At 33.4% G+C, this 26,022-nt stretch overlaps 1 protein-coding gene across 1 annotated transcript in view; it reads left to right on the top strand.

Moving 5' to 3' along the window:
- The window catches only part of ADGRB3 (adhesion G protein-coupled receptor B3), a 705,508-nt gene that overhangs the window by 394,001 nt on the left and 285,485 nt on the right, over nucleotides 1-26,022 (top strand). Inside the window, exons 15-16 of the mRNA XM_055329612.1 lie at nucleotides 12,431-12,533; nucleotides 24,792-24,835. Coding sequence (XP_055185587.1) covers nucleotides 12,431-12,533; nucleotides 24,792-24,835 — 147 coding nt within the window. The remainder of the gene's footprint in view (nucleotides 1-12,430; nucleotides 12,534-24,791; nucleotides 24,836-26,022) is intronic.

The following is a 26,022-nucleotide window of genomic DNA, read 5'->3' on the forward strand; positions in this document are numbered from 1 at the left end:
ATGGGAAGTTGAGTTTTCTTTAACTCCCTTCTTCCCTGGATGGAATTTGGACTTTCTGAATTTTAATCAGATCTGTGCCTGTTTGCTTTTGTTCTATCAATAACAGATTTTCAAAACTAATGAGTTTACTCTCCACTTGGCCGCTGGTTTTGCTAAAATGCATTGGAATGCACAATTACAGATAAATGGATTTAGAGTTATACTCCCTCTAACATTGTGTATGGTATTCATTTGAAAAGAAATGTACTAAAGTTAAATGTACCCAGATACTCAAAGTTAGGCCCTTATTTCCATAGGGAATTCATTTGTATGAAGCTAATCTTTCAAGAACTCTAGATTAGACACTAACTTAAAATCAGATGACTAGGATTTTCATTTTAATTTCACATAACAGGAAATTTATAAACTTATTCAGTAATTCAGAAATTGTCTGCCTTCAGTTCAACTTTAAAATATAAGCACCTTAAAAAATAAACAAACTAACAAAACTAACTAAATAAATAAAACATAAGTCCCTTGATGTGCAATATTCATCCTATTTGCTGCTGAGGGATAGAGTGAATGCAAATGAAATATTCAACATAAAATGCTTTAGATTGTGAATTAGTTTATCTCCTACATGTCTAACAAAGTTGCATTATGATTAATCTTGTTTTGCATAATACCACAGAAGTCACTCACACAACTGAAGTCAGATTATGTCATGTTTCATAACCTTATGGTCAAGGGAATTGAATATTTGGGGTAATCTAATGAGTATGTTATGAGTGATTTAATGGCTAAAGCAGGGAATAATCCAGAGCAGTGGTTCCCCCAATACCACCTGAGACAAAAACAGATTCAGATTAGTTTGGGGACAAGTTGTTGACTTCTTTATATGTAAATTGTGGGGTTGAACTTAAAAGTTCTTTCCAACTTAAAAAATTCCTTGTCTTTATTGCAGTAAAATAGAATTGTGCAGTTCTGACATATTCTTTAAAGTCCTAAACAACCTTTATATAAGAAATGGGCTAATGTGAGTATATATACCCACTTATGCTTTCCATGTATAAAATAATTAGGTAAATGACTATAGGAAAACAATATTCATATTTAGATTTATTGACCAGGAACAATAACAATGGAATGCTCAGAATGAAATGTTAAATACTACTTGAAAGGTGAAGTATTAGCATTTACTTCTCATTTTCTTTTATTTTATACAGTGAAATAAAATAAAGAAGCATTCTCAGGCTTGTTTTATTTTCTTCTCCTTTTCAAAAGGCTACTCAACTTTCCAGAAAGTTGAATTAGTAACCGTACCAATGACAGACCTGCTAAATAAGAGAAGTAAGCCCTTTAGAGGACAAGGGTAGTGTCTTTGTTTTAGTCACTGAACAAATATTTACTAAGCAGCAACTCGGCTAACCTTACTGTCTGAATTCTTTTAAATCTTCTCTACTATCGAAATTCCATGACAGTGTTTAATAAATAATAAAGGTCCAAGTAACATTTACTGGAATAATTATCTTATCTGATAGAATATTCTACATAAGCCATTTTTAAAATAATAGGCATTTAGTGTACATACCATACAAATATCTTAGGAACAGAAAAATACATATATTTTGTTGTTTTACTTATAAATTGGACTGTGTGAATTGAACCCAATAGGAAAGAATAATCTTCCAATTCAACATGAAAAAATACACAAATTTGCTCTTTATATTTACTTATTATTTACCAAATTTTCATGACACATTTTCCTGAGTGATTATTTTACTAATTATCTGTTCAAACTATTGGAGCCAAGTTTCCCATACACTGAATAATGTTAAGCTTGCTGTTAAGTTTCTAGAAATTTTATATTTTGATGTAATCATTTTCAAAACAATACTTTGCATAATTTCTCTCATGGGGACTAGAAAGGAGAACTTGATGTAATGTTTTGAATAGATATAATTTAGAAATTTTCCTTTATACATAGGCATAAATAACTTTGCATGTTGACTCTTTTATTTAGAGATTTCTTTTCTTTTCTTGCCCTACTATGCATTCAACTATTCTTCGAGCTGCAATTTTTATTTTGCTGTTTGATTATCTTCCCTTTTACAATTAAGTAGATTCAGATTGTCCCTTTAACTGAAGGAATATGCTCTACTTAAGTACAAACTAAATGTGTGCTGTTCTTAGCCTTCCACTTTTATCCCTCTTAGAATAATTTTCTATAGCCAAAAAGTATAGAACCAGATTATTTAGTGCTGCAAGGTCCTTTAAAGGTTAGTACCATCTAGAATTCTAATTTTTCTCATGAGAAACTGACCTCCTTATTAGTTCAGTGACCTTATCCAAGACTAAATGTACAGTAGGTGACTGAGTTCTAATCCAACTCAAGTCTTCTCTGCCAAAACCAGGACTCTTCCACTGCCTTGCTGCCTCTACAATGCCAGTATTGATTCTTTTGAGCACTACAAACTGTGCACTTTGATATTAATGTGAATACATATTATTCAGAACATCTTCTAAGGTTAAGGAGAAAGTGACCGTGTATGAGCAAACTCAAGGATACTTGGGTGTCAACTTGGTGACCCCAACCCAGGCTACTGACATCAAGGTATGAGGCTATCATTCTTCCTAGCCCCTCATCACCATTTTGGGGGCTAAGATGAGGGCTGGCCAACAAAGGCCAGAGGGTCTTTTGGGAGAGGCGAGGCCACCCACATGTAGCCCCCACTCAAGTCAAGAAATTAAGAACTACACACAACCTGGCAAGCTCCCAAACTTCTGGTGAGGATTTTTAACTGTAATAACCTTTTGGTAAGACAATCTGGCAATAGCAAGAGGCTTTAAAAATGCATTGTCATTGATTACAGCCACTTCTAGGAATTTGTGTTATAGAAATTATCTCTAAGGGAAAAAAAAAGTGTATCCAATCATACCCTCAAGCTAGAGCTCGAGAAACAGTTTAAACATCCTATTTTCTGATTCATTTAATAGTCAGATTCCAGTCTTACAGGAAATCACAATACTTTTGAGTATAGGAACAATGTATAGTTTTCCTGTAGGACATGTGCAAGGTATAGTCCTATAAAAAAAAAGCATTTTAATGTAGCTATTAACATTCACAATATTGTAAAGGATCTAATTAAAATTATATGCAAATTTCACTATAGTATTAAAATGCCAGAAAAAATACAGATGGACAAAAAGCAACAATGTTCTCATAAGCCAGTAGTGGTCTGAATTATCTTTCAAAAAGGGAAAAAAATAATTTGAGTAATGCAAAACCACATTAATTTTCTGTCAGGTGTACCAACCTAATAGAGATAAATGACATGGAATATATTTCATATTTAGCAAATGGAACTCATTTGAGTTCGTATATTATAGGAATTAAAAGCAAATGGGAAAAGCAATTGAACTAAATCATATTAGAAATAATCAAAAAATGAAAACATAATTACTTTTAAACCAATACATTCTGAAGGCATTCAACCTCAAATTCTTGAGTTCTCTTAAGAGCACCTGTACTTCAGTTTCAGGACCTAAGCTTTGGATCTTGCTTCTTCATTCTGAGTTTTCAATAACATATTGTAGTTTTATGATGTCCTGTATCTTTTTATAATATCCTATTGTGAGGACACCAGAAATTAAATTATCTGTGGGAATAACAAATTTGCATAACTAATATTATAAAATATTATTATGCATTCAGTATATTATTTACAAAAATCTGAGTTTAATTTGGCTATAACTTTTTTTTATAACTTTTGAAAGAGAATTTAAATCTCTGATCACTTCTTTGTAGTTCTAGGTGTTACATCCCTTAGTAAGCCTACCTTGAAATTCTAATTAGTTTTAAAGCTCTAAATTAGCTCAATCCTACTTTTTAGCAACCATCAGCTGATTTTAGTTTTAAAAGCAAATATATTTAGATTAATGATTTTGATGAAGTCCCAGTTCCTGAATATATGAAACCATCTATTTTGTTTTGGCTTTATTTAAACTGGGGGGCTTGTTTGAAACAATTATGAAAACTCTCAATTTAGAAGCTACATAAAATATAATTCTAAAAATGGAAAGAGGCTATAGTAATTTTAATAATTTTTATTAAACCATTAACATATTTTACTGTTTACTTATCTGATTATACTTTATTTGCACAATATGTTCCACAATCCCCACTGATGTTTATTTATAAATGCACTGCGCTGCATTCTCTATAATGTGGTAAAAAGCACATAACATGAAATTTACCCATCTTGACTATTTTTAAGATGCACAGAACAGCAGTTAGATGCAGTTAATAGTATTAACTATATGCACCTTATTGTGCAATGTATCTCTAAAACTTTTTCCTTTTGCAAAATTGAAACTGTATACTCTTTGAACAACAGCATCCTTTTTTTTTTTTTTTTTCACCTCCTCCCAGCCTCTGGGGACTTTCTGTTTCTAAAATTTTGACTACTTTAGATACCTCATTTAAGTGGAATCCTGCATTACTTGTTTTTCTGTGACTGACTTGTTTCTCTAACATAATGTTTTTAATGTTCATCTTTACTGGAACATATGACAGAATTTCCTCTTTTTTAAGGCTGGATAATATTTTACTGCCTGTATATACCATATTTTCTTTATCTATGATCTATCAAGTAGATATATAGGATGCTTCCACCTCTTGGCAATCATGAATATTGCTGCAATAAACAAGGGTGTGTGTATATCTCTTTGAGATTCTGTTTTCATTTCTTTTGGATATGTGATCGGAAGTGGAATTTATACATCATATACTAATTATATTTTTGAGTTTTTGAAGAATCTTCATACTGTTTTCCATAGCAACTGCACCACTTTACATTCCCACTAACAGTGCACAAGGCTTCATTTCTCTACAACAATGCCAACATTTGTTATTTTCTGGGTTTTTTTATTGTTTTGTTTTGATTTATTTGTTTTTTTTAAAGATAGATTTATTTATTTATTTATTTATTTATTTATTTATTTATTTATTTATTCATGATAGACATAGAGAGAGAGAAAGAGGTAGAGACACAGGAGGAGGGAGAAGCAGGCTCCATGCTGGGAGCCCGACGTGGGACTCGATCCTGGGACTCCAGGATCGCACCCTGGGCCAAAGGCAGGTGCTAAACCGCTGAGCTACCCAGGGATCCCCTTTTGATTTATTTGTTTGGATAGTAGCCATCCTAACAGCTACAAAGTGGTATCTCACTGTGGTTTTGATATACATTTCCCTGGTGATTAGTGATATTGAGCATCTTTTCATATACTTGTTGGCCATCTCTATATCCTATTTGGAGTGATGTCTAAGTCTTCTGTCCATTTTTTAATCCTATTGTTTGTTTTGTTATTGAGTTTTAGGATTTCTTTATATATTCTCAATACTAACCATTTGACAGATATATGGCTTATGTTCTTTCTTATCCCACAGACTGCCTTTTCACTCTGTTGATTGTTTACTGCACAGAAGTTTTTATTTGATATAGTACCATTTGTCTAGTTTAGCTTTTGTTGCCCGTACTTTTGATGTCATATCAAAGCAATCATTGTCAGATTCACTGTCATGAAGCTTTTCCCCTATATTTTCTTCTAGGAGTTTTATAGTTTCAAGTCTTATGTTTAGATATTTAATCTATTTTGAGTTAATTTTGTTATATGAGGCAATGTAGGGGTCTAACTCCATCCTTTTACAGTTTTCCCAACATCATTTGTTGAAGAGATTATCTTTTATGATTGTGTATTGTTGGCACCATTGTCAAAGATAATTTGAGCCTATATGAGAGGGTTTATTTCTGGGCTTTCTATTTCAGTTGGTTTATGTATCTGTCACTTGTTTTTATTCCAGTACCATACTGTTTTGGCTTACTGTAGCTTTGTAATATGTTTTGAAATCAAGGGGCCTTGATCAAAACTATGAGGCCTCTGGCTTTGTCACTTTGCAAATATTGTTTTGACTATTCAAAATTTTTTGAGAATCCTTAGAATTTCATGTTTTTTTTTTCTATTTGTGTAAAAAAAAAGTGTCATCAGGATTTTTGATAGGAATTGCAGTGATCTTTAGTTTGCTTTGGGTAGTACAAACGTTTTAACAATATTGAGTCTTCAACTTCATGAATATGGGACATCTTTCCATTTATATGTGTCTTCTTTGATTTCTATTAGCAAGATTTTATTTTTTTTATTTTTTTGGTTTTCAGTATAAAAGTCTTTCACTTCCTTACATTCATTCCTAAGTATTTTATTCTTTTTGATTCTATTATAAATGGATTTGTTTTCTTAATTTACTTTTTGGGTTATTTGTTAGTGTATAGAAATGCAACTGATTTTTTAGTGTAAATGTTGTATCCTGTAACTTTGCTAAGTTTGTTAATTAGTTCTGTCAGGGTTTTTTTTTTTTGTGGAATCTTAGGGTTTTCTACATATAATTACACCTTGAACAGAGATAATTTCTCTTTCTTATCTAATTGCTTTGATTACCAATTCAATACTATGCTGAATAGAAGCAGTAGATGGCATCCTTGCCTTGTTCCTGATCTAATAGTGAACACTCAGTTTTTTTTTTAATATTGTATTTATTTACTCATGAGACACACACACACACACACACACACACAGAGAGAGAGAGAGAGAAAGGCAGAGACACAGAGGGAGAAGCAGGCTCCATGCAGGGAGCCCGACGTGGGACTCGATCCATGTTCTCCAGGATCACTCCCTGGACTGAAGGTGGTGCTAAACCACTGAACCACCCGGGCTACCCCACTTTCAGTTTTTCACCATGAGTATAATGTTAGCTATGATTTTTCATATATATTCTTTATTATGTTGAGATACATTCCTTCTATGCCTAATTTGTTAAGAGTTTTTAATCCTGAAAAAATGAATTTTTTTCAAATGTCATTTCTGCATCGAGACAAATCATGTTGTTTTAGTCCTCCATTCTGTTAATATGGTATATTACCTTGATTTTCATACGTTAAACTATCCTTGCATCCCAGAAATAATTATCACTTGATGATGTTGTATGATATTTTTTAATAAGTGAATTTAATGTGAATTTGATTTACTAGTATTTTGTTTAGATATTTTTGGATCACTATTCATCAGGAATATTGGCCTGTAGTTTTCATTTCTTACATCTTTTTCTGATTTTGGTAGGAGGGTCTCATAAAATGAATTTGGAAGTATGTCCTCCTCTTCAAAGTTTTTGAAAAGTTTGAGAAAAATTGGTGTTAATTCTTTACATGTTTGGTGGAACTGTTCGACAAAGCCATCTCTTCTTGGGCTTTTCTTTGTTGGGAAGTTTTTGATTACAGATTCAATCTCTACTCATTATAGAACTGTTCCATTTTTAAAAAAAATTCTTCATGAATCTTAGTCTTGGTAGGTCATATGTTTATAGGAATTTATCCATTTCTTTTAAGTTATCCAGCTCATTGGCATGTAATTATTTATAGTAGTCTCTTGTAATCCTTTTTATTTCTGTGTCATCAGTTGTAATGTCTCCTCTCTTCATTTCTGGTTTTCATTTTTTTTTTAAAGATTTTATTTATTTATTCATGAGAGACACACAGAGAGACCGAGAGAGGTAGAGAGAGGCAGAGACACAGGCAGAGAGAGAAGCAGGCTCCATGCAGGGAGCCAGACATGGGACTCAATCCCGGGTCTCCAGGATCATGCCCTGGGCTGAAGGCGGCGCTAAACCGCTGAGCTGCCCAGGCTGCCTAAGTTTTCTCTTTTATTAGTCTAGTTAATAGTTTGTTAATTTTGTTGATTTTTTTTCAAACAACTTAACTCATTTTGGTAGATATTTTCTATTTTTCTGTTCTTTATTTTATTTTTTTTTCCTTAATCTTTATTGTTCCCTTCTTTCTGCTAACTTTGGTTTCAATTTGTTGAGTTTTTTTTTTTTCTAGTTTTGTGAGATATAAAATTAGGTTGTTGATTTGAGATCTTTCTTCTTTTGAAATGGAAGCATTTACCCCTATATATTTCTGTATTAGTAGTGATTTTGCTATATCCCATTAGTTTTGGTATGTTGTTTTCATTTTCACTTGTCTCAAGATATTTTCAATTTCTCTTGTGATCTGTCCTTTGGTCCATTGATTGTTCAAGAGTGTTTTATTTAATTTCCACATATTTGTGATTTTTCCAGTTTTTCTTTTTCCTTTGGTTTCTAGTTTTATTCCACTGTGGTCAGAAAAGATATTTAGTATGATTTCAATTGTCTTAAGTTTATTAAGACTTCCTGTGGCATCACCTGTGGTTTATACCAGAGAATACTCTATATGCATAAGAGTGTATATTCTGCTGTTGTTGAACCTAACAGATATAGGTCCAACTGGTCTATAGTGTTATTCATGTCCTCTGTTTCTTATTTGTTTACTATCTGGTTGATTTATCAATTATGAAAGTGGGGTATTGCATTGAAATCTATTTTGTGTCATCGTCCATTTTTCCCTTCTGTTCTACCAACATTTGCTTCATATATTTGGGTACTCTGCTGTTAGGTATGTGTATGTTTATAATTGTTATATCTCCCTGATGAATTGCCCCTTTTATTAATATTTAATGTTCTTTGTCTCTTATTATGTGTTTTTTGACTTAAAGTTTATTTTGTCCATTACAAAAATGGCCATCTTTGCTCTATTTTGGTTACCACTTGCATGGTCATCATTTTCCATCTTTCACTTTCAGCCTGTGTATGTCCTTACACCTAAAGTGAGTCTCTTGTAAGCAGCTACATTCCATTTTATAGTCACTTTTTTTTTTTTACTTTCTTTAAGATATGGTTCATGTACATTAAATACCATAAGCCTTTGTAATAATTGTAAAGAATAACTTGGGTCTCCTTTGATTGAATACCTCTACACATTTTTAAATGTTTTAGCCCAACCAACTAGCACAAATCTCAAGAACAGAAAAGAACTTTATTATTTCAGTCATGAAATCCATTTGGCTATAAGATCTGCTTTCCTAGCAGTGAATACAAATGTGTACCCAGCCAGGAAGCATTAGTAGATCACAAAGCCCGACAGGGCACATAAGGAGCCAGCTACTCACTTATGTAAATTAGAATAAATTGATAGAATAAATTAAAGATAATTTCATACACTGTACACTTTTTAAAAAGGGACCCATGCATAATGTATATTTGCTTATTTTTCCTTCATTAAGCATTTTAATACCATGATAATAGCAATACACTTTAATCCAACTTTGAGGTGTTTTTTTTTTTTTTTAATTTATTTATGATAGTCACAGAGAGAGAGGGGGGGGGGGCAGAGACACAGGCAGAGGGAGAAGCAGGCTCCATGCACCGGGAGCCCGATGTGGGATTCGATCCCGGGTCTCCAGGATCGCGCCCTGGGCCAAAGGCAGGCGCCAAACCGCTGCGCCACCCAGGGATCCCCCAACTTTGTCAAAAGTTTGATATTTTTGTTTTGTTTTTATGTGTTTACTTAATATGACATTTCAACATGTGTTAGCACTAAAATGTGCAAAGCATAATGCAAATGAGGATATATAAATGCTAGATAAAATTCTTTCTCTCATTGAACTTATGATCATGCAGAAGGAGACACACATATCATAATGGATGTTGTGGTAGAGATAGTTACATATTAGTAGTTAGTTATATTGGCATGCATCTTTTCCCAGGTGGATTCTAAGTAAGTTCTCACATACACACACACATACATACACATGCACAGAGCAAAAGTCATAGGGCAGACTCTGCCCTCTAAGGATCATCTCCATCAGGTCAGGTGAGAAGCTAACAAACCTAACACAGAGTAACATACCCTACAGAAGGCTACTTGGCTACTTTGCTTTCTATACCCCAGTTTCCCAGGGTCAAAATTCCTACATGCCCAAGCACACAAAGAGAGCTTCATAAATATCTTGAAAAATTATAAATTCCTATTTGGAATACTCCTATTTGTATTTTCCAGTAAATGATCTACTTATGCAACTTTTAAAATAATACAAAATATCGATATACTATCAAATTTAACCAAAATTTATTAATTATAAGTAGCAGTTGAGTTAAATTGACATTGGTTTTATTTATAGGAGAAAAATGGGATTATAAATAGAACCAGAATAAAAAGGCAAAATGAATTTAAGTGACATGTAAATATTTTTGTTTCAAGGTAACCCACCCAGAACTCAAAAATATTCAGGCTAATTTGGAAAAGGAACTCGCATCTCTGCACTCAAGACTGTTTTCTGGGAGAAACCTCTATAATTATTTTGGTACTGACATTCTCCCCAGGCCCAAGCTATATACACCTTGTCATTCTCTGAGAGTCCTGTCATATCTACTAGTATAATTAATTCCCCAACTCACAGCTTTGTTAATTCCATCTATTCATCCCTTGAACACTTTTATTCCCAGAGAAACAAGGAATAATAAAATTGCAAAGGGAACTTGGCATTTAGAACTTACCTTCATATCATTCTCAATGCAACTTACCTTCAACTATATTAAATGAAATAAATGACAACTAAGTAGTCCTCTCTGTTTGCAGCTACCTTCCCCTAAGAAGTAGAAAGTCAAATTTATATTTTGTTTTTTTTTACTTTTGACTGTTAGGTTAGATACCATGAAGCTTTCTGAGTGTTTAAGAATTTGTTATTTGACATTACTAAATACATGAGAGATGAACTAAAATGGGTTAAAAAATCTTACCAACTCAAAATATGTTTATAGTCTCTCTATTACTAAATATAATAAATTCCTTATGGTGGCAGAGCCAGCATTCTTTTTGGTGAAATATCATGGCAAAGACCCCACCACATTAGACAAAATGTTTCACAAACAATGTGAGGTTCAACATTGTTCTGAAATACTAGAATTATATGATTTTGATGGAACAGCCATTTTTGGAAATAGTGTAGCAGTGACTTATAAAATTAAACGCATTTCTACCACAAGCAATTCCACTCCTAGGTTTTTATCCAAAACCTTTGAAAACATATGTCTACATAGAAAGTATCTATGCCAATTATTCATAATAACAAAATATGAATAGTAGTATTCATAAAAGCTAAAAATTAGACGTAACCCATAGGTTGCTTACTTAATTGATGAGTAGATCGCAAACTGTTACAGCTGTATCATGGAGTAGCTATAAAGAGAAACAAAATGGATGAATCTCAAAAACATTATGCTAAGTGAATTAAATCAAACATGAAAGTCTATGTATTTTATGATTCTATTTAAATGAAATTCTAGAAAAGGCATGATTATAGTGGCAACATGTTCATGGTTGCCTAGAACCTTGGAAACAGGAGGGGATCAGATACAGAGAGTTTAAAGAGACTGTTCAGGGTGAGGAACCGATTGTCTCTCTTGATTTTGGTGGTGCTTACATGGTAGTATACAATTACTGAAAGCATTAAACTGCTCACTTAAAATTGGTGAATTTTGTTATCTGTAAATAATGCCTTAAACAACAAAAAAGAAGGAAAAAAAGTTAAATGACTTCATCTTTGATACCTATTACGAATTCCCCAGAATAGTACATGTTCTATGGAAGAACAGGTTTATTTCAAATAAAAAAGAAGGAATGGAAGAAATATGTATAGTTAAAAGTATAATAAAACTTTAAATCTCTAAATAACAGATGATGTGTGGCATTTTATATATGTTGGATAAAAACTCGTATGTATAAGAAAGAGTTGATTCAGTTTTATTAGTTTATGTTTATGGATAATGTTTTGTAGCTTGTAAATATATTTAAAACTTCTTTGTGAGTGAACTGTAATGGTAAGATATTTCAAAAGGCAAATATATTTCTTACATTGAGCATATTGAGACAAAGAAGTGGCCTGTAAGTCTCTATTGCTATAATGAATGATGGCCAGTGATTAGCAACAGCATTTATTTATATTTGAACTCTACTTGCTTTCATGCTAACCCACATTCCAATCATTCATCTTAATGAATTTTGAGATAGTCTGAAAAACGCCAAGATAGCACTTTAGAAGAAGAATATTTGGTCTCCTGGAGAACAAAACTGTTAAGTCCACGTTGAGATAAATGGATTATATTCATTTAAAGATTGCCTGAAGGTTTGAATTCACAATCCATCTCTCTTGTAGGTGAATCAGATTTAAGTAATCGAAAGCTTGTCAGTGCTGCTGCTTTTTCATCTTCCCTGCATCTAAAATGGTAACAGTCAGCAATAGCTTTTTCCCCTCAGTTTTCTAGTTGTAGATAGGGTTTGTTTATAAGAAAAAAGAACTGTAGCTTTCCATGAGTAGTACTTTAGTATCATGCTTTAAATCTGTTTGCCCAATGTTTCTCTGTTTTCCTTAAGATATATTAGGATATATTTATTTATTTAACATGCATTTCATGTACTGACCAGTAGGAATTCATACTTGTCATCGATCCTTTCTCCTCTTAATCATAATTACTCTGTTTCAGAAATTACACTGTCGTTAATTCCAAAATCATCGTGGTCACAATAAGGCCTGAACCCAAAACATCTGATTCGTTCCTGGAGATAGAACTAGCTCATTTGGCTAATGTAAGTATCATCCGTGTGGCATTGAATTTCTTATAGAATTTACCTTTGAAAAAAGGTTAACAGTCACTCATTTGATTAGATCAGAACACATTTTCTAGACACTTTTACAGTTGTAAATGGAGTCATTTTTTATGAAGATATATATCATGTAGAAACAAAATGCCAGGAGATGCCAAGTGACGTGCATTTTTGATAACTCAGTACTTCTGGTGACTGTATAGTTTAAATACTATTTTTATTATGTTTTATTAAAATGCTGAATTGCATTTTTTAAAAATGCCAGATTATCCTATGCTTTTGTCCATAATAAAACCTCTTCAGTTTGTCCAGGTTAATAATCATGGAATTTCTTATCTATGTAAACATCTTTAATGGGCTCTAAGCCAAGCAATGGAGGAGATCAAGATGAATAAGAACCTGTTTCACCATGTGTTGAGGAAGACTGCCATGTACATACATAATTTTAAGACGCATACAGCAATAGAAGTCATAAACATAATACAAAGGGGAATGATTAACTTCAGGGTACCCCAGAGGAGGAAAATGGGTGGGATGGCATTCGAAAGTACTAGGTCAAGGATCAGAGAAGTCTCCTTAAAACTACCTTGGTACTCCAGTAATCCAAATCTAAACCTCCCATTCCAGAATGACAAGAATGCTTTTTTTTTTAATATTTTATTTATTTATTCATGAGAGACACAGAGAGAGAGAGAGAAGCAGGCCCCATGCAAGGAACCTGATGTGGGACTCGATCCCGGGTCTCCAGGATCACACCCTGGGCTGCAGGCGGCGCTAAACCGCTGCACCACCAGGGCCGCCCCACAAGAATGCTTTCTTAAATCCATCCAGCTGCAACTGAAATTCTCTAAATCTTGTTCAGTCCTTCTATAGAAATTTAAAATTTCTACCTATACTTTACATATTCACTTTAAGTGCTTAAATCATTAATAAGTAGGGACAAGGAAGGTGATTCCTATTAAGGTTCTCCTAATTATACTTTTTTACTCCCTGTGTTAATGTAAGCCACTCTCATGTGTTGCATGTGTACAGTTTTTTTTTAATTCCTTGCAAAGTTTCTGTGAGGTTGACCTTTTACATACAAATAACAGAAGCACAAAGTGTCATTTTCCCAAATCAATAAACTTTGTGAATGACATAACAGAATTTATATTCACATCCTTTTGTTTACAAAACCTATGAATTCTCTCCTATTTTATAATTTCTGGTTTCCAAAATCAATCTAGGTTTTATAAAAGAAAATCAATCTAAGTTTCATAAAAAATGACAATTTTCTTCCCTGTAAACCACTTTTTACTAACATGCTTCAGGCTTCCTAGGTTATTTAATGAAAATCTCAAATCTCTTTGTAATGGCTTTTAAACATCACAACTCATACTTAAACTATTAGGTCTTTTTCTGCTTTTGCCAAAATGTGACCATACAGGTTCTATTTAATTTCAATATGTGTTTATTTTTATAAAATCTACCTCCTTTACACTAAGAATAATCTCATCTCTACCTAATCTGATCACTACACTGAACACTGGGAATTCCTTAAACATTCTTTTGAGTAAAGAATTTATTTTTTCGTAGGTTCAAAATTTGTTTAAAAAATATTTATTTACTTATGTGCTTGTTTTTATTATTATGGCAATGTCTACCAGTTATAAGCATTGGTGAAAAATATTAGGAGATACTAGTTCTCCAAATTGTTTACTAAAAAAAGCAATACAGTGTCAGAAAATATATCATGTTTCTTATGGAGAAAACACTTATGTAAGTGAACATTAACAAAACTTTCCTAAATAAAGTCACTATTGAGAATTTAAAGAACATATTAATTAAATGACATTTTTTTCATAAGTTGAAGAAAGAGTAATCTTAAAAATAGTATTGACAAAACAGTCTCACTAGGTTAATTCAGTAAAACTATTTGAAATGAACAGATTTAAGCTCTGAGTAAACTTCTCTCCTAGGGGGATATTCCATCTGCTGATTTGCAAGGGAGATAAACTATGTACAGAAAATTACTTTTTACATATGAAAACCAGAATCTATCATCAATACATTTTATTAAGCACCAGCTAGACACTTGGAGTGACAGTGAAATTCAGAGTTTAAAAATGGTGTGATAATTATCACAAGTCACTTAGAACTAATTCTGTCTTTCACAATTTTGAGCGAATGCATTGACCAGATTTTCAAAACAATACAGTCTCTGCTCTATTTAAAAGCATATGGACCTCTATTTAAAAGCATATGGACAGGGATACCTGAGTGGCTCAGCAGTTGAGCATCTGCCCCTGGCTCAGGGTGTGATCCTGGACCAGGATTGAGTCCCACATCAGGCTCCCTGCATGGAACCTGCTTCTCCCTCTGCCTATGTCTCTGCCTCTCTCTCTCTCTCTCTCTGTGTGTCTCTCATGAATAAATAAATAAAGTCTTTAATAATAAAAAAAAGCATATAGACACGTTGGCAAATTGAATTTAAATAAAATATTTTTAAAAAACTAAAAAAAAATACAAGCATATAGACAAATCTATTGAAAGAGGCTCTGAGGGAAGAGAAGTGGAAGAAGAAAAGCTTATGCTAGAGAAGAAAATGCTGTCAAGGGTTCTCACTAGCTTCTACTATACTCTTCCTTGCAGTGCCCAGCTACCATCAGAGGCCACACCAATTAATAATTACACAATGGGGCCTCGTTGGGTGGCTGGATCCTTCATTTCTCTCCTTTATTTTATAAATACCTTTCACACTTCATCCATACAATACATACAGTCTTTCGTGCTCTCCTTTTTTGAATTTCTAATGCTTGTTGTATTTATACTTACCATCCCAATTAGAGTTTGTAAAATACGATACTACTCACTGAGGGAAAGGATGTATAACTCACTTGTTGAGTATCTTAGTATTTATTACCGGTTTTATAAAAATATTCAGTATATACTGATTTTAGTTTATTTCCATTCAAGAGATAATAAAAAGCCTACACTGGAATATAATGGTCTTTGCTAAAATGTGAAAAAAGATACATCTTAAACATGAAAATAGAAATTGATTAGAACAAACTGAAATTTTATTGTAACCACTGTTATTGCCTTCACAATGGAACTGTATTAGATACGATATATTTCTAATATCAAGTCTACTTTCACCTATTTTCTTATATCAATAGTATGTGCCACACTTTCCTGAACTCGGAAAACAGTAATGACTTGCAAATTATATTTGTTTCATATACCATGTAGAAAAAAATGAAGAATAGGAATTAATGGTTATAGCAATTCTAGAGAAAAGTCTGTAAACATTTCCTAAATGAAATGTATTCTTTTAAAAAGACTTTTAACAAATAGCATTTAAAGTATGTTAAAGATAATAGGGCCCTTGGGAACTGATAGGGATAGGTAGTAGAATATGGAATCTTGAAATTCCAAATTGTATTTAGCAAAGCCAATTGCAGTTTTACCCAGCTCATAAATCATTAATGACTAAAATGTTATTCTTAGTTCAGGTCTGGGGGGCTTATGGCTTTATTGTGATGACCTATAGTGCCGGATTTGTAGTCCTTAGTATTCAGGCATAGCAATTGTTTGCATTGAAAAAAATATCAAATTTGCATTCCCAGAAAAATAATTTTATTTTTCCTGTTACTTCCAGTTTCTTCAGTGTGACAATTAATGCTTATCAATATTGTTAGATTAATGCATAAGGAAAGTTATTATTTTTTTGAAGATAATTATTGAGTCCTAAATAAGTATAGTAGAATGATCATATATGCACACATGCGTGCACACACACCCCCAGCATTAGGATGCCTTGGATCTGACAGATCTGATAGATCTGAGACAGATATGACTTTCCAAGGTGTATAACATCTCCATCTTTAAAGATGAGTTAGAAGACTAAGAAAGTAAATTAATTTTGGTTATCTCATGCTCTATCAACTTTGTTAGCCTAAAAATGCATTCTTTTTCCAAATTTAAAAATATTTTTATGTAGTTCCATTTCTGTTGGAAGGATAGATTGGACTATGCTGGCCTGCAGTCTCTGCAGTCTTGCTTTTCTGTTTCTTCCTCGAAGAAATGACTCTAATGGTCTAGGTAGCATGATACTGCTGTCTTTCAACATTTAGAAAAATCTGTGGGGTTTATTCGTAGTTCTCAAATTGGTCATAGTCACAAAAATTCTCATGGAAATTTGAGCTTGTACAAGGTTTTGTTTTCTTTGCCATATTTGCTTACATACTAATAAGATCAAGCAAACAAATGAAGGAGTCTGTTTTATGTGTATAAACTAAAATTAATTGTGAGCCTTGGCCTTTGTAAATCATAGCTGAAGACACAATGGAAGACTATAATGAATATGCTTGTTACTGTTAGATAAGCATGAGAAACAATGAAAAGAGATTTCAGCACTCATCAGTGGGTATTTTGATGAATATCAAAGACTGATAACAACCTAAGGAATTAAAAATCACTTGGCAAAGCTTAAGGAAGACCAGTCTATGCATCTATAATCTCTACAAGGGGATGTTTGTATCCCTTTAATTTTTTGAATTACTTTTCTACCCTAGCTTTTATCTATTTGAAAGAGATTTCTGACTTTTTTTTTTCCTGCCTAAAGCTGTTGGTAATTTTTATGGAAGAGTTTTGAAATGCTAACTATACAAGCAGATTGATGGCTGTGCCACTGGCTGAAATTGAGATAGACATTCTCTAGCTACAGTTGGTTTTTTCTTTGTTTTGTTTTTCTGGTTATATCCTAAATTCCCCAGTTTGAATAAACAATCTTCCCACTTACATTTCAAATTCAGTTTATTTTATTCGTAATACATAGTTAAAATTTTTCAAAAAGATTTTAGAATAATCACACTATTTTTGGAGCAATGGTCAGCAAACTTTTTCAGTTAGGAGTCAGATAGCAAATACTTTAGACTTGTGAGCCATAATGGCCTCTGTCCCATCTACTCAGTTCTGCTGTTGGAGCATGAAGGCAGCCAAACAATATACGAATGGGTGTGGTTCTGTAATGAAATTTTATCTACAAAAATAGGTGGCAGGCCAGATTTGGCTTCTGGGCTATTGAGTTAGTCAACCTCTGTATGGCACACAACCCATACTCCTCCCCGCAAAATGCCCATTACCTAATCTCCAGAACCTGTTGTATTATATGTCAAAACAGACTTTGCAGATGTGATTAAGGGTAAGGACATTGAGATGGGGGAAAATATCATGTATTATCCGGGTAGGTCCACTTTAATCACCTGAACCATTAAAAGTGGACAAGTTTTCCCTATGGCTGTAGTCAAAAATACAACATAATGAAGATTCATCTACTATTGCTAATTTTGACAGTGGAGGAAGAAGGCCTCAAGCCAAGGGGTGTAGTATAGGCAGCCCCTAAACGCTGAAAACAACCCATGCTTGCCAACCAGGAAGGAAATGTGGTCCTCAGTCCTGCAACTGCAAGGAACTGCTTTTTGCTGAAACTTGAATGAGCCTGAATATGGATTGATCCTTAGATTCTACATAAAGCAGTGCGATCTTGCCGATACTTTGATTTCAGCCTTGTGAATCTCTTGAACAGAGGTCCAGCTGAGCTCACAAGACTTCTGACCTACAGAAACTGTGAGATAATAAATTTATGTTGTTCTTTGCTGCTATTTATGGTAATTTGTTACAGCAGCAGTGGAAAACTAATAACCCTGCATTGGAACATTGCAAAATTAATTTTAGATTATGAAGATAATATATATGTAAACATTAATAGTGCCATTTTGAATCAGATATAATACAAAAATGATGCATTATTCAATAAGAATTAATTAGCAACTAGAGATTAAATTTTGTCCTGCTGATTATCATACCAGCACTTTAGGAACCTGATTAAAAGAGATACCAGACAGTGAGAATAGCATTGTGAAGTGGTGGTGGGATGTGAGAGAAAATCAGAGAATGCTACAGGACAGCACCACCTAGGTGGCCACAGGAAGGGTCTTGTGCAGCCAGGTGCTGAACATCTGAGGCAACTCTGGCATTTGTACATATGTTGTGCTTTTGAAGCGATTTAGTAAAACTTCTCTGCTGGCAGATGATAGACTGGAACAGTGCAAAACAACACTGTCAGTCTTGCCTCTTCTACAATCCCATAAAAGTATTGGTAAAATACATTGTAATATCCTCTTGGCTGCAAAACAACACTGTCAGTATTGCTTCTTTTACAATCCCATAAAAGTATTGGTAAGATACATTATAATATCCTCTTGGCTGTAAAAGGAAAAGGCTTAAGCTGTATGTTTTATCTATATGAAATCTAGTCATTTAACTATTTTTTAATTAAAGTTATTTGCCACTCCAACTCAGGAAATATTTGGAGTAATTTCTGCCCCTAGGAAATAACCCATGTGCTTATTGGGAGGTGCATCAGACTCCTGTGCAGATATCATTGGAAATGATGTAATCATATAATCATATATGGCCAAGACACTCTAAGACACTTACATGGAGGCAATGATTTTCTCTGAAGAACACACATACAAACAATTCCTGATGGTGGTTCTACTTTTTATTGTTTCCCATATGTCAAATAGGCAATATTCATTGGGAAATAATGTACATTCCGGTTAGTGATATATCTCAGAAATTAGAGCGGCAGGCTATTATCACATACACAAAAATCATGTCATCTGGTTAATGAGGGCTAGTAAGTAACCACATAGCAGAAGCTGAATTAAATATAAGCTGTTTCTTTATGTTCCAATTAAGTAGCTGCCAACTCCTCAAGAAAAGCTATGCAACATGGATGCAACTCATCCTGGTAAAACAATAGTCTGCATTTCTCACTTCAGTGGTCTTTAGATTAGTCTGCTTTAGTTAAAGCCAGCTCATTCTTTTCCGTATTGACTGGTTCTCAATGTGATGCTTTCTGCAGAACCCTCACAAATCTATCCAAAAGTCCCTTTATCTCCATTCTCCTATTAAGTAAAAGCATAGTATTACAGTTTTAATGATGCTCTTTAGACTTCAGGATGTCAGCTACCCTTTCAAGAAGAAGGAGAAGGAGGAGAAAGAGAGTGTTAGAATGAGATTTAGTTCTTTTAAATATCATTTAAAAATATGAAAATATGGCACACTACTTATGATAACCTTGAAAAAGGATTTGGAGAACATTCAACAGACCATTTTCTGTTGTTGAGTTTTATACACCTTTTCAACTGCATCATATGCTTGGGTGGTATATTACACTTTCAGGGACTATGAAGCTGTTTATATGTTAAAAGAAGTACTTAAACTTACCAGCTTTTAGTGACCTTTCATAGATTTGACTATGGAAAAATTTACATCCATCAAGATCTTACCTCCCATAGCATGCATTCCTTAGACTTTTTTAAATGTGTCTTTTCTTAAGTAGTATTAAAATTACACACAAGATATAAAATAGTCTTATGGGTCAGGTCAATCATTTTGGAAATGTTCTCAAGGAATTACCAAAATCTATTTGTGCAGCTATATAACAACTACAATTAAGCTTTGGTGGGGAAAGAAAAAGAACATATGCTTAGCAAAACCCAGGTACTTTTAATGCAATGCCTTTGTGTCTAAAATTTTGAAAATTAAAGAGAGACAGTGAAGTATCTATAGAACAATCATTCTTCCATCTACATTCAAGAAGTCAGTGTACAATGCACTAGAAGATGTGATAGAGAGAGTCATCCTGGAACATCTGAGTCAGAAAATTGGAAATGTTGATACGGTTCTGATGAAGTCACTGTCCTTCTTCATGCCCTTAGATGCTTTGTCTATTTGCTTGCTTTGCCTCTATAGACAGGAGGATATATTGTTTTAAGAGGACTATGAAAGGTACAAGAAAGTTAAGACGTTTCTAGATTTTGAAGTTACTGTGTCACATGAACACTAAGCATGTGAAAGTTTGAAGAAACACAGGGTAAATAAACCATATAATTTGTGTTGCATGTGTCTTGAGCAGTGCTTCTTCAAATTTGATGTGGCTAGAAATTATGTTGGGTGGAGGCCGTAATAATTAAAATGCATGTTCCTAGTTGTAGCCCCAATCTCAAAATTTGTGGACTCTACATTTTTAATAAGCACCCCAGTTGATTTTAGAGTAGGTCCAGAGAAAATACTTGGAAAACCTTAAGATAGCAAGAGTGTTATAGCATGTGGATTGAATTCATTCAGAACTGAAAATCACCAAAGAAAAATTAGAGAAGTTTGATCTTGATTCATTTTTATTGTGACTTTACTCTTATTTTTTCTGTGATGAACTTCCTTCAGATCTCTGCTTAAATATCATCTTACAGGTGAAGGCTTCCCCGTATATAAGATTGCAATTCATTCATTTCCCAGTCTTTCCTGTCATTGTCATTTACTTCTCATAGCACAGATTACCATCCAGCATATTATATATTTATGTGTTTATGTCTCTCTCCCTGCCCTCTTCACTAGAATTAAGTCTATGAAGCAAGAGTTTTGTTTTGTTCAATTGTTCAATGCTGCATCCTTGGTGATTCAAATGGTACCTGGAATGTAATAGGTGTTTACTAAGTGATTGTAATTTACTATAGGGAGATATAGACTTGTTGTTTGTTTGGTTTTTTGCTTGCTTGTTTTTACATGTTTTTCAAGAATAGAGTATCCCTTCCAAAAGTTTTCAAGTCGATGCTGTTTTAATATTTTAAGTGTCAATGATATTGACAGCTTTGTAAATGAATTTTCTTAAGCACACTTGTCCCATTTGGCTGAGAATTGTTTGTTTCCTTAGTTTAATGCATTTCTTAAATCTGCTGCTATAGGCTAGTGCACAGCTTGCCTATTTTCCTCTTGCTCATGTCATTATGGTTTGTTACTCTCTGTTGCGCTCACCATTTCCTGTTATTGATTTCCTGTAAATTCCTCATAACATGTCTTTTTTTCCCTCATAACACGTCTTGTAGCAGAGTGCATTTGAGAAAAGTATCTAAAAATTATAACAAATATTTTGCAAGTGGTTTTGCAGCAGGTTTTTTAGCCGGTTTTTTTTCTTGTTTAGAGTTCATTCATCATTGATATTTGCTTCATGTTTCCCATTGCTCATGCTTTTTCCTTAAGCAACTAGTCTAGATACTAAGATTCCTCTAATTTGTTTATTCTGTTTATTTTCCTAATCTTCAAATGTTTAAATAGTTGACCTCAGTTCACAGACCTATATATGTTGGTAACTAGACATGAATGCTCACACATGAATGTGTCTGTCCTGTAGTTTCCAGAATGTAGCGTGAAACACAAGATTGAGTGGTGCATTTTGGAACCTATAATAATTGTCACATGGATGCTTCTTAAAATTTCACAAGGACAAGAAGAGAAGTATGGAATAAGATCCAAGTGATGAGGGATGAAGAAGGTAGAAGATAAAATTAAAGTTAACAATGGCATGGATTAAAAGTAGAATAAGCATTCCTCACCTTTATACTTTTATATATAGTTTCTTTAAGGAATAAAAAAGAAAGAGATACCCAAACAATTAAGGTCATGTTATATTTCTTTTTTAATGCTATTTTTTGTTGTAACCTGTTATGAACTCTAAATTTGAAATATTAATCCTATATTGGTTTATAAAGAGATTTAACTTTAACTCATTCATTACTAAAAGAAGTGAACTGGATTCAGAAAACTATTATCTCCAGTTCTTCACCCATAACTAGTTTCTATATTCATGAAATTTGTATTCCCATACCCTTATTGTGAGATTTCAAAGAAAATTTATTTTCTATAAAGTGTTTTGAGCTCTTATGAACAAGTACCCTGATAGAATATAGCATAGCTTTATGATACAACATTGTAGTTATACTAAGGCTTTCTTAGAAAGTCACAGATTGAAATGAAAATTTCAACAAAACCAGATAGAATCTCATAGGACAGAGGAAGAAAACTATTTTAAAAAGAAGGAAAAGAAAACAAGTTGAAGCACCATTCCCTTCTATGACCCTCTGCAGATCTATCCCTCCTATAGAACCACATTAAGACCTACTTAATTCATGAAACTTGATCTAACATGAGCCATAATGCTCCTTATTTCTCCATTAAACAGTATATTATGACTAGTGACACTTATAAAAATATGTCTCTTTATTGTTATATAAATATTCCACATGTGTGTTCCTCATCAACTTCTATAGGATTTTTACCTTTTTCAGGGAAAGGAGAGCTTTTATGCTCTAAGAGCATAGTTTATAGGTATGAGCATTTGGCAAGAAGTAACATACCTTGGATATGTGGTCTTTGAGGGATTTTTGGTAATACAGTTAAAATTTTGGAATTAGTCAAATGTCCTAATTAAAATTAAAATTAAAAATAAAATTGGGTTGGATTTCACAAATTTTAAAATCACTATTTTTAATGTTTATTTCTGATGAAATTCTAGAATGGACCCAGCAAACAGCATTTAGAAAGACAACACTGCACAAAGAACCTGCCTAGCCTTTTAAAGAAGTTGTTTTGCTAGATATACCTCAGTGATTATCTACTTAAAGACAAGACTGAGGGTGGGAGCTGGAGGTCGCAGAGGGAGCATGTCCACTTATGGAACAGAGCCAGTAGCTTGTTTCAGGATTATAACTTTTATCTGCCTTGGCCTATTCATCATTTTTATTAGTGACTTGATAGGATGAGAACATATTTACTATCTTTGTTTCTTAATCCTGTAATGATTTAAAAAGTTTTGAGTCAATAGTGAATGTATGTCAAAATCAAAATTCAGCAAGTGGTCTCCTAGGACACTTCAATGTGTAAGTAATCAAGCTAAGGAAGATCTGATAGCTTGCATCATTAGGAATATGGCACCTAAAGGGGAGGTGCAATATGACCACTTTGTTCTGCACAGGTAGGATACACATGGATGGTTTCCCTAAACACACTTTAGAAGTGTGTGCTCCAGGAAATAAGTGGTGTGGAGAATGAGAGAACTTATAACATTGTGAACAATTGAAAAAAACAAAACAAAACAAAACAAAAACACTTTGCTGTGGTGTAGATGTGGTCACATCTGCATTTTCTCTAGTTGATTTCAGAAGAATAAGATGGTCTTCAAGAAATAACAACAGCTCTATTGGGATTTTACCATTTTTACATTTTAAGCTTATAGGAATGAAATGATTAGACTTTGCATTTCTTTCCAAATTCAAAAGAATATCCCATTTTATGCTTCCATCTCCATCTTCACTTAGTAGGTATAATTATTATCATTAAGAAGACATACAAAAAGGTTATGAAATAGTGGATCTGGTTTAATTAGTTCATGCTAATTGTGAAGTACACCCCAAGAAGGCAACCATGAATGACTTGCTAGGGAGAGGGGGCACATTGGGGCAGAGGAGCTTGCATATGAGGTACAAATTTGTACTTAAAATCCCTTTTGGGCAGCCCCGGTGGCTTAGAGGTTTAGCGATGCCTTCAGCCCAGGGTGTGATCCTGGAGACCCAGGATCAAGTCCCATGTCGGGCTCCCTGCATGGAGCCTACCTCTCCCTCTGCCTGTCTCTCTCTCTCTGTCTCTCTCTCTCTAATAAATAAATAAAATCTTTTTAAAAAAATCCCTTTCAATGACATATATATTTTCCATACTTTAAGGGAAAACCAACTCAGAGAATGCTGTGAGGTGCATCGATTTTAATTTCATTCATTGTCATTATTGAATAAAATATTCCTTTTTTTAAAAAAAATACAACTATACATAATAAATCCATTTTTAGAAAAAAAAAAGCAGCTATTTCAAGCCAACACTCTGGAAATGCAACTATCTCTTGCCCCCAGGAAGGTGACCAACTGAAGGTTGATGAGGATGGCAGTGGTGATGTTTGTACCTGTGCATAATATAGAATGTTTCTCTGTGATTTAAATTTTGTAGATATTTTGGTCTTCTGAAAAGAAATAATCCAGCAATTAATGTTTTATAGATTAAAAACTGAAATAGAAATTATCAGATGTTGGACCTTGTGCTATAAAAAAGGTTCACTTTCACTTTTCAAAAAAAAACCCTAAATATAGGTTGTGATGTTTATAATAAATGTATTGTCTTTATGACTAGAATTTCGTAAAATGCATCACCAAATCTATGAAAAAGGACATACGAAATTTTTATGCAAAAAAAATAGTATCACACTGCAAGATAAGAAATCTGCCATTCTGTTTGGATTTCGCATAAACCTTCCATTTTTGTTGTATGTATTCAAGAGACATTTATTCTTTCTCTGCTTATTTTTAGGGTACTTTGAATCCCTATTGTGTGTTATGGGATGACTCAAAAACGTAAGTGACAGATGTTTTCTTATATTACTTTGGGTTAAATATTCAAAGCACATTAAGTTATTTCAGCTGCCTGATAGTCAACAAGAATATGATAAGTTAGTGGGATGTGAGTTACACTTAGAAAACATTCTCCTTTTTGAATCTTCAGAACAGGATGATGAATGTGTTTGTGTGTGATGATGCCATCAGATTATGTCCCAAGATAGGATTGCATTACCTAATATGTAAGGCACATTGCAATGCAAATTCCATCAGGATTTTTTAAAAGCTCTAATATTTTAAAATCATAGAAGCTCAAATTCTATTGCAACATTTTGCCCTAGTCATTCAGCTCAGCATTGCAGAATAAAATAGCAATCTCCATGGTCATTTAGCCAATACATTACTTCCATGACCTTGAATCTATTATCAGAGTAATGCGCTATTCATATGGCCCTTCCAAATTCTTTTGTCATAAAAACATTAACTAACGTTTAATTTTCTTATTCATATATTTTATGAATTCATGAAGACAATAGAAAACAATTGCAATAAATAAGGATTAATAATTCTTCAATGCATTCCTTTGTATAAGTAATTGCAATATATCTTCTCAAAACTACCTTACTCTCATTGGTAATACTATGAGATTTTAAGAAAGATCTCACAGAGCAAAAAAAACCCTGATTAAGTGCTAGACTCTTACACTTTAAATACTCATGTACATTTATTTCCAGATTATACAACCTTGTTTTGTGTGGAGGGGAGATAAATATCAATCATCCCAAAGGCTAATAGTGCCATGTAGATGCTGTCAGATAGAGTACCACGTTGTTGAGTTCTAGGTATTCTGTGATTCCCCAGTGTTCTTAACCCTAAATCTGATCTACAGCTGAGGTTTTATTGAGTCACTTACCTCTCACCAGTAGTTACTGGAGAGTCTAAACGAAGGACATAACTAGAATTCTAGGTAAAGAACAAACCTACTGTCAGTATGGTTTTCTAGGGTACTGATAGATTTTACATTACAGTATTTATTTGTATGATGAATCAGTGATATTGGGCATATTATTTGCTATAGATTCTGATATCCTAGGGATCCTTTTTTCCAAGGAACTTTAGTGCCATAAGGAGAATCCTAACTTGCCCTCGTGATAACATGAGCTGGATGCCCTCACTGATGTCATTATTTTTTTCTTTTTTAAATA

Source organism: Nyctereutes procyonoides, unplaced genomic scaffold (genome assembly GCF_905146905.1).
Source record: "Nyctereutes procyonoides isolate TBG_1078 unplaced genomic scaffold, NYPRO_anot_genome, whole genome shotgun sequence".
Classification (NCBI taxonomy): Eukaryota; Metazoa; Chordata; class Mammalia; order Carnivora; family Canidae; genus Nyctereutes; species Nyctereutes procyonoides.